The sequence below is a fragment of the Cebus imitator genome, unplaced genomic scaffold (assembly GCF_001604975.1).
Source record: "Cebus imitator isolate Cc_AM_T3 unplaced genomic scaffold, Cebus_imitator-1.0 Scaffold458, whole genome shotgun sequence".
Classification (NCBI taxonomy): Eukaryota; Metazoa; Chordata; class Mammalia; order Primates; family Cebidae; genus Cebus; species Cebus imitator.
The window spans coordinates 1,188,675-1,198,746 of record NW_016107773.1 but is presented as its reverse complement, the minus strand read 5'-3'; the positions used below and the strand labels follow the sequence as shown (position 1 = coordinate 1,198,746).

At 39.7% G+C, this 10,072-nt stretch overlaps 1 protein-coding gene and 1 non-coding gene across 13 annotated transcripts in view; both read left to right on the top strand.

The window, feature by feature from the left end:
* The window catches only part of PABIR2 (PABIR family member 2), a 26,034-nt gene that overhangs the window by 11,924 nt on the left and 4,038 nt on the right, over positions 1-10,072 (top strand). For all 12 annotated transcript variants that reach the window (XM_017511983.2, XM_017511982.2, XM_037732610.1 and 9 more), the window contains one exon: positions 2,496-2,592. In XM_017511983.2, the coding sequence (XP_017367472.1) occupies positions 2,496-2,592 (97 nt within the window). The remainder of the gene's footprint in view (positions 1-2,495; positions 2,593-10,072) is intronic.
* Positions 6,549-6,699, top strand: LOC119468616. The gene has a single exon (XR_005197332.1). It is a non-coding gene; the product is annotated as a small nucleolar RNA U109 (small nucleolar RNA).

The window sequence follows — 10,072 nt, the reverse complement described above, 5'->3', positions numbered from 1 at the left end:
CGAGTTTCACTCTTGCCCAGACTGGAGTGCAGTGGTGTGATCTTGCCTCACTGCAACCTCTACCTTTCTGGTTCAAACAATTCTCCTGCCTCAGCCTACCGAGTAGCTGGAATAACAGGTGCCCGTCCCCACACCACACCTGGTTAATTTTTTTGTATTTTTAGTAGAGACTGGATTTCACCATGTTGGCCAGTCTGGTCTTGAACTCCTGATCTCATGTGATCCACCTATCTTGGCCTCCCAAAGTGCTGGGATTATAGGTATGAGCCACTGCGCCCGGCCAGCCACACAGGGTTTACTCATCATTCCTGGGGATGTGACTATATGATTGCAACTGTCAGGTGTCGTTAAAAAGAGTCTTCACAATAACTTTTTTTTTTTTTTGAGGCAGGGTCTCACTCTGTCACCCAGGCTGGAGTGCAGTGGTGGGATCTCAGCTACTGCAACCTCTGCCTCCCAGGTTCAAGCAATTCTCCTGCCTCAGCCTCCTAAGTACCTGGGATTATAGGAGTGAGCTACCATGCCTGGCTAATTTTTGTATTTTTAGTAAAGACAGGGTTTTGCCATGTTGGTAAGCTGGTCTCGAACTCCTGGCCTCAAGTGATCAACCTGCCTCAGCCTCCCAAAGTATTGGGATTACAGGTGTGAGCCACTGCACCCAGCTAATAACAATAACTTTGTTGTTTTTTTTTTCTTTTCAAATTGGGATGGAGTCTTGCTCTGTCACCCAGGCTGGAGTGCAGTGGCGTGATCTTGGCTCACTGCAACCTCTGCCTCCCGGGTTCAAACGTTTCTCCTGCCTCAGCCTTTCGAATAGCTGGAATTACAGGTGTGCACCACCATGCCCGTCTAATTTTTGTAGTTCTAGTAGAGATGGGGTTTTGCCATGTTGGCCAGGATGGTCTCGAACTCCTGACTTCAGGTGATCTGCCTGCCTCGGCCTCCCTAAGTGCTGGGATTACAGGTGTGTCCAAGAATAACTTTTAAAAGCAATTCAGCAAGTGATTTCTTTATGCAGATCACCTTCAGTGCCAATAAAGAGACTAACTTCTGTTAGGGGAACAGGTATTTGTGGCTTTCAAAACTTTCCAGTCATCGGATCGTATACAGATTCCAACAGTGCTATATCTCAGACAACTTAAAATTAAAGATGGTGTGCTCTGGAAAATAGTTACTGATATGGTGACAGTATTTGTATTTAGTGTATAAGTTCTATTTTATAAACAGTCTTCCCTTAATCTTGTAGGGAGTTATTTGTAGTCCTAGGAATGTTCTCAGTAGCTAGTAAGTGAAAATAACAGTTGGAAATAAAGCTATTATTGTTGTTATTATTATTAACTTAAAATTTGTTGCGGGAAGTTGAAGGAATTAGTATGGTGGTTTAGTTTTACAGCTATTCCGAAATACACCACCAGATGGAGGAATTCTTTGCTCAAAAGGGCTTTAGTCTTTTGCTAGCGAGGTGAACTCAAAAGCCCAACAGCAACTTTTAAAAGCTGCATTTTAAAGCTTCGAAAAAACCAACTTCTACAGATTTTCAGCATTTTTCAGAATCGTTCCAGAGGAAAGATAATATGAATTAACTGATAACATGGACGAAGTGAATGTTGCATTTGTTCTTGCTTGATCTTTTTTCATTCTAAGAATGTTGTATACTTTTAAGTTCAAAGTTACTAATTTTCTACTGGAGTATAGACAGGCTCATGAATTAAATTGTTTTGAACGTTCCGTTTTCAAGGTCAGATGAAGAGCTTCAGAACCAAGGAATGTGCATGTTTGAAATGAAATCAGAGCCTGTTTTTAAGGAGCTTATTCTAACTTAGGGTTTTACTCTTTGTACTCCTGGTAGCGAAATGTTAAGCATTATCCCTGTTGGTGCACAGTTTTTCTATTAGCAATTCCGAGAAAATCTGTAGGATTGAGATGGTCGGTACAATACCAGTTTTGTGAATTGAGTAAGATTTGCTTTTGATTACAGATGTGTTTTCAAACTTACCTTTTTAGTCTTCATTTTCACTAAATAGTGTGAAAGCAACTTTTTACTTACACACTACTCATCGGACTACATATTTTTTAACCAATTTGATAGCATCTCAGGAAATGTTCAGATATCAAAATATATAAAAAGGCCTTGCTAACCATCTAGCATAAAATATTCACTGTGAGTTTCAGCTGTTTGGGAATTCTTTATCTCTGCTGTGGTTAGCCTTGCTTCATTTTGCCTGATGCAGTCAGTGTTCTGCTTTCCTATTAATTTGAATATGTACATAGCACACTGTGGATAACGAGTGAAGTTTTTTTAGGGCTGCTGAGCTTTTTTGGTCGAGTTTATGTGGTAGCATGTTTCTTTCATATAAAGCACATGGGAAAATAGCTTTCAAGCAATGGTTCGAAGAAGTATTCTGAGCTTTGGTTAAACAAAGATCATCCCATTTTAGCACTATGCCTGTATTTGTAAAATCATTTTATAGCAGCAGCATCTTTTTCTGTTTTAGGTGAAATGGAGACAGAAAGTCAGCCCAAGAGACTCTTCCAAGGCACTACCAATATGCTGTCTCCGGAGGCTGCGCAACTGTCTGATCTCAGTTCATGGTAAACAAATGAAGTAAAATGAAAAGGATATTAGAGTATAATCCATTTTAAAAGAGTCATATTGAAAGCATATTGGGATAATTTAAAATGTTTTCAACTTCTTATCCACGCTCCCATGAAGGGGAAATCTCTATGGAGGATAATGTGAAAAAACAGATTACTCAAAAGTCAAGAGTACTTCGTTTGGAAACGTGTGTGTCTTTCTGACACCTTTGCTTTCCTTCTCAGCTCCTGCTAGGTCAGCCTGTCATTAGTTGCCAGTGGTGTGGCAGAGTGTCAACTGCTGGCTGGTGTGAGAAAGAGTCTCTGGGTGGCTGTGGGTAATGTGTACTGATTGCAGCTGCTCTGCCTGCATTTTGTATCAGGTCCTTTAGACTTAGAGGATACCAGTGTTCTCGCAAGCATGGTATTCTCTGATTAGCATTATCTATTGTTATCGTTTTGAAGATTATGAGATATTTCATCACAATGCTAAGGTTTGATTTTTATAATAACAAAATCTACAGTCTAGTCACATACAAGTTTTTTAAAATCATACTCATCCTTGTTTAGATCTTTAACTTAAGGGCCTTCAGTGTTTTCATGAGAAAGTGAACTTCTTTTCCAATACCCGAAGTTGAGCACTTGAGTGCTTATGTACATATTGGAAGGAAGGGGAAGGGATAAGTGGCAGTAACCAGGTAATAATTTGAAATCTTTCAGTATGTTCTGATCAACTCACTAATACTTGTGTAATCAATTGTGTACTGCTTTTCAGAATTTTTTTGTTACCTGAGTTTTATGGATGAAGGTCTTTTTTTGTTGTTGTTTTGAGATAAGCTTGCTCTGTTGCTCAGTCTGGAGTGCATTGGTGTGATCTTGGCTCACTGCAGCCTCAGCCTCTTAGATTCAAGAGATTCTCCTGCCTCAGCCTCCCGATTAGCTGGGACTACAGTCATGGGCCATCACGCCAAGCTAATTTTTTGTATTTTTGATAGAGACAGAGTTTCGCCATGTTGGCCAGGCTGGTCTCAAACTCCTGAACTCAGGTGATCCATCTACCTCGGCCTCCCAAAGTGCTGGGATTACAGGTGTGAGCCACCGCGCCTGGGCTGAAGGTCTTTTTAAAAAGCCCACAAAGTCATTCAGTTTAAAAATAACAAGATCATACCCTCTAAATGGAAGAAGTGTGTAAGCCACTTATAAGGTATAAGCATGGACGATCCCTTCTTCCTGAATCACTTATTCATTGTTCCGTGTGAAATAACCTGTACTTCTAATTGACCAAGAAGTCACAGATTATTCTAGTTTATTAGTCTTGTTGATCAGTACTGTTCCAACCTTGGGACAGATGCCTTTTAGATTGTTCTAGCTATTTTCAGCCCAGTCTCTTTTTCCTCTCATCTCTGTCTGTCCTTACTACTTCAGTGTGCTAATTTTGGTACAGAGTGCCTTTCCAGGTATGTAGATGATGGCAAAGAGAAAACTTCTGAAGCTTGTCAAGAGGACTGTTGGATGAAACTCTATCCTTAGTGGAAAGTGCATATCACTTTTATGGTAAAGTGTGTTTTAATATAGGCACATGACTATAAATAGGTTTGCTTACCTAGTTACTAACCAAGTGACCAAGTTAAGTAAAAGATACGACAGCATTTTACCAAGCTAAAAACATACAGGGTAAGGTGACTTATTTTTATATTGTCTTTGGCTCACAGTGCAGGATGCCATAAAACAGGTTCATGCAAATAAGTAAGAAAGGAAAGAGAAGGTGCAGTATTTAAGAAGGGTCTTCTCTCATTGTCCAGACATTTATTCCTCTGAGCAGCAAAACCTAGAGATGATTTCATCTCTAGCAGTGGCTATTGTGAGGCTTCTATTTCCTTGTCACTACTCCCCTACTCCATAGACCCATGAATGGCTAGGAGAGCCTTGGGAACATCAACACTGGTGATGAAGGAAACTTTTTATTCTATTTTTTTTGAGATGGAGTCTCGCTCTGTTGCCCAGGCTGGAGTGCAATGGCCCAACTCACTGCAACCTCTCCCTTCCAGGTTCAAGCGATTCTCCTGTCTCAGCCTCCCGAGTAGCTTGGATTACAGGCATGTGCCATCATGCCTGGCTAGTTTCTGTATTTTTAGTAGATACGAGGTTTCTCCATGTTGGCCAGGCTGGTCTTGAACTTCTGATTTCATCCACCCACTTTGGCTCTCAGAGTGCTGGGATTATAGGCGTGAGCCACTGCGCCCAGCCAAGTTTTGATTCTTAAACATAAAAAGCTGTTACCTCACACAGGAGACATTTGCTTTATTCATAGCCACTCATAGAATGTCAACAAGCCAAGTATGGCTAAAGTAATATCTGTTACTCAAAATTCACAAAACTAAGTGTCAAAGATAGTTAGGTTATTAATTAACTTCCAGTTGAGGTTTTTAGTCAACTTGCAGCATGTACTTCTGAGGTTATTAAAGCTTAAAATTGTGCTAAGACTTTGGGGACACCTTGTATACTAATGATGCTGACATTTTTGCCTATAATTAAGATATTTTAAAATATGATTTGTTCCTTTTATATAAAACCTGGATCCTGGCTGGGTGCGGTGGCTCACACCTGTAATCCCAGCACTTTGGGAGGCTGAGGTGGGTGGATAACTTGAAGTTAGGAGTTCAAAACCATCCTGGGCAACATGATGAAACCCATCTCTACTAAAAATACAAAAACTAGCTGGATGTGGTGGCATGCACCTGGAATCCCAGCTACTCGGGAGGCTGAGGCTGGAGAATCGCTTGAACCTGGGACACAGAGGTTGCAGCAAGCCAGGATCCTGCCACTCCACTCCATCCAGCCTGGGTAACAGCAAGACTCCATCTCAAAAAAAAAAAAAAAAACAAAAAACCGGATCCTGCTTTTCTGGAAACCTTTCTTCTCTTTCTCCTTTCCTTTTCCTTTTCCTTTCCTTGTCTGGTCTGTTGCCCAGACTGGAGTACAGTGGTGTGATCGTGGCTCACTGCAACCTCTGCTTCCTGGCCTCAAGCCATCCACCCACCTCAGCCTCCCAAGTAGCTGGGACTACAGGTGCACACCATCACACCTAGCTAATTTTTGTTTTTGTAGAGACGGAGTTTTGCCGTGTTGGCTAGGCTGGTCTTGAGCTCCTGTGTTCAAGTGATCCACATGCCTTGGCCTCCCAGACTGTTGGGATTACAGGCGTGAGCCACCGCACCCAGTCTTTTTAATGCAGTTTCAGTAATCAGATCCAGACATTCATATTTTTAGAAATGGGGATAGAGATAGGAACCAGCTGTGTTCTGGTTTCTGTTACCACGGGTGGCAATCTGCTTGATAACAAAACTAAGAAATCTGTGCTAGGCTTGATAGGACTGTGGTTAATTTTTTTGTTTATTTACCTGCCTGCTGTTAATCTGATAGAACTGAGTTTATTGACTGAACAAGGCACAAAGTGGTTCAGCCAGATGGGGTGATAGCATGAATCACACCAAATATCTTAGTTTCGTGATACTCTATCATTGGATGGTTTTAATCGCTATTTTAAGGAAACTACAGAAACAGCTGCCTCTATCTTTTAGAGAGCAGTAAAAGGATCAGATCATTAGTAGATGTTATCTTATAATTTAAATCTTTATAGTTTATTCCCTGCCCCACCCAGCAAAAGGAGAGATGGCTTTTACAGCCTTTAAAGTTTATATGTTACATAACAATCTTTAAAAGCTGACATCTTTGAAGCATAAATTAAATTTGAGATTTGAGTGTGGACCCATTTGGAGTTTATATCCAGTTAGGCATACTTTTTATTTATTTATTCATTTTACTAAATGAAAATTCTCAAATCTTTGCCAACCAAATCTGGAGGACATTATCAACCACAAGGCAGGAATTATGTCATTTTGCATTTAGTCCTTATGGACATCAAAATTTGAGCGTAACTCAGAAGTCTACCTTTGTCTGTGCTTTGATTCTTTCTGTATGTTGGGAGCTCTTAATCTGCAATCTGCTCTTCATTCTGTTGGGAGTGAGACTGTGTATCTGCAGCATACTATATAAAATAAAGGAGTTTTCCGGGCTGCTGGCCGTACAGTGACAATTAAGTGATAGTCTGTTTCTTTTTCATGAAAGGAAAACTTCTCTCATGAATTTTCTTACTCTGTGCATCAGTGTTAATGTGATCGTTTTAACACATTTTTTTGTTAAATTTGTCTTAGTGGTTCTAACATGTTGACCACGCTGGAGTGCAATGGTGTGATCTCAGCTCATCACAGCCTCCACCTCCCGAGTTCAAGCTACTCTCCTGCCTCAGCATCCTGAGTAGCTGGGATTACAGGCGTGTGCCACCATGCCTGGCTAATTTTGTATTTTTAGTAGAGTTGGGTTTCTCCACGTTGGTCAGGCTAGCCTTGAACTCCTGACCTCAGGTGACTTGCCCTCCTTGGCCCCCCAGAGTGCTGGGATTACAGGTGTGAGTCACTGCACCTGGCCTCTAACATTATTATTATCATTATTATTATTATTTTTTTTTTTTGAGACAGAGTTTCGCTCTTGTTACCCAGGCTGGAGTGCAATGGCGCGATCTCGGCTCACCGCAACCTCCGCCTCCTGGATTCAAGCAATTCTCCTGCCTCAGCCTCCCGAGTAGCTGGGATTACAGGCATGCGCCACCATGCCCAGCTAATTTTTTGTAGTTTTAGTAGAGACGGGGTTTCGCCTTGTTGACCAGGATGGTCTTGATCTCTTGACCTCTTGATCCACCCGCCTCAGCCTCCCAAAGTGCTGGGATTACAGGCGTGAGCCACCGCACCCGGCCACATTATTTTTAATGTTATACGTGTCATGTCAAAATTTCACCATGAATATGTGACAGGTACAAAAAATAAGTTTTAGTCATTAATAAATTAATAGGAATGTGTATGTCTGTGTATGTATACACATTCATCTCTAAAGTATATGTATATACACACACACAGTATACTTTAGAGATGTTGATGTGAGCAACTTAGACATCTGTGCTGATAGTTTAAAACTCCTGTCCACTTCCATCATAAAAATGAGCAAGTTAAAAAAAAAAAAAACTCCTGTCCTCAGCATGACTGCAGACTGATATTTAAATATGTGATCTTAAAAACATAGAGGTTATTCAGAAGGATAACACTGGGACCCAAAAGGCAAGATAGTAGAGACGAGAGAACACGCCATATATATCAGTTTAACCCACAGCAAGCGGGGTCCGGATGCCCTGTCATCATACCTTATACCAAAATCTCTGCTAGGCTTGATAGGGCTGTCACTAATTTCTAGTGTATTTACCTGCCCGTCATTAATCTGATAGAGCCCCGCTTATTGACTGGACAAGACACAAAGTGGCTCACCCAGATGGGGTGATAGCATGAATCACACTGGATATCCTACTTGTGTTATTACTTTATCATTGGACTGTTTTAATGAGTCACTCATACTTCATCTTTAGTTTTTCTAGATAGGACACTACTTTAAGTCATATGTGCTTTTGGTTGTGTGGTTCAAATATGGCCCCAATATGTATATTCAGTGACGGGAACGAATTCGTTCAGTTTTGACTCAGGGATTCCTATGTCCAATTTGAATTGTCTAGATCCTTTTTTACTATTGTCTGGCTTTCAGCCATTAGTCTAAGTAAGGCTCATTAGCACTTCCAGCACAGCTTAAGCTAGGAAAGAAAGAAGAGAGAAACTCAAATTAGACCAGACCTCTTTGCTTTTAGAAGCTCTAGAAGAAGATTTAATAGTAGACTCTGTAAAAATTACTTTTGTGTAGTGATGTTTCTGTGGGTTAAAAAAATCACATAAGTCTTACTTGACGTGGATAGAATAACACTGAGTGATTTGTGATGTGAAGTCTCTGCTTCCATGACCATGAGTAATTGTGCCAGATTAATTCAAATGGAAACTAGATTTTAATTTAGTGAAAATGTCTGGTTAAAGATTTACCAAGTTCTGAATCTAAGTTGCAGTGGAGACTAAATGTAAGTGTGCTATTTTCTGTTAATGAACACAAATATATACATTTATATTTTAATAATAGGGAAGGCATTCTGAAATGAAATGTTCAGGGTTTTTTTTTTTTTTTTTTTTTTTGCTCCTCCATTAGTTTATTTCTCTTAAGGTAATCAATAGTGTTAGAAGTCAAATTTCACTGCATGAGTTTTGTGTTTTTGAATGAATATAGGATTCACCGAAGTAGGCAGGTCTTATGACAAATGGAGTCTCTTAACCCAGGGCTCATCGTAAGTCTGGTGGATGGAATAAAGAATTCTTTATTTATATTCAGATTATCTGCTTGCTGGCCAAATTTTAATCTAAGCCCATTTGTTCCTGCCAAGTAGCATAGAGCGTGTCCTTCGGATGCCCAGCCAATATGTGCTTTAGGAAAGTAAATTCATTTTAGTATTAGTCTAGGCAAAAAGCTGCAGGAGGAAAAATCACATATGTTCCAAAGGCAAATAGAAAGGTCTTTTGATTTTCCAATGTCTTGGATTATCTGTGCAACTTTCTTTTAGTAGTTTGAGTAATTCATATTTTAGACCCATTTTGCCATTTGGTTGAAAAAATATCAGAGCCAGTTAAATTTTCCAAAGTTCTTACTTAAAAGTGGTATTATTAATGATGCATTTGACAGCAGTGAGCATAGAGTAGGCGTAGTGTGGAATATACTGTTTCCATTTTTATTTTTACTTTTCCAAAGCCTATTCGTACTCTGTCTCCACCTAAAAACAATCTACAAGCAATAGAATGAAATGACATTTTGAAGAAAAGTAGAAAGAGTAGAGAAGCAAGGGGTGGGGGTGATATATTTCATTGAGGGTAGTATAGGGCCCAGAAACTTTCAAATGTACCATAGGTTACTTTTAACACTGGAAATACATTAACTTGGAAATTCAGAAAAATGATAATATTAAAGACTCATAACATTTCGATTCAGAAAATGTTAGACTAGGACGGGCTTTTTCAAAGGTGCTAGTGACCAAACTTAAACTAGAACCTGTATTTCCTGATTCGTAATTCCTTCTCCAATTCTATGCTGTTTTCCTTTTCAAAAATAAAAAGTGCCTGTGTAAATTCTACAACTGCCCATTACCACTCTCGCTTTGTCTGTCTCTGTGTTTTCTTCACTGTCTGTACCCCAGCCACGGTAGGCTGCTTTTGATTCCTAGAACTACCTTTGCTTCCTCCCAAACCTTAACTAGTTAATGCCTGCTCATCCTTCAGATTACAGCAAATATCATCTCTGGGGAAACTTTTCTCATTCCCCAAATTAGATTAGGTTACCCATTTTATAAATTCTCATAGCCCCTTGTATCTTTCCTTTATCACTTTTATTGCAAATTATAATTATATATTTATTAGCATGGTTATTTAAATGTCTGTCTGCTGCACAATACTGTAAATTCAATGAGGGCTGGGACCACATCTCTCTTAAACACCATTGAATTTCTTCCTTTCTTTTTTTTTTTTTT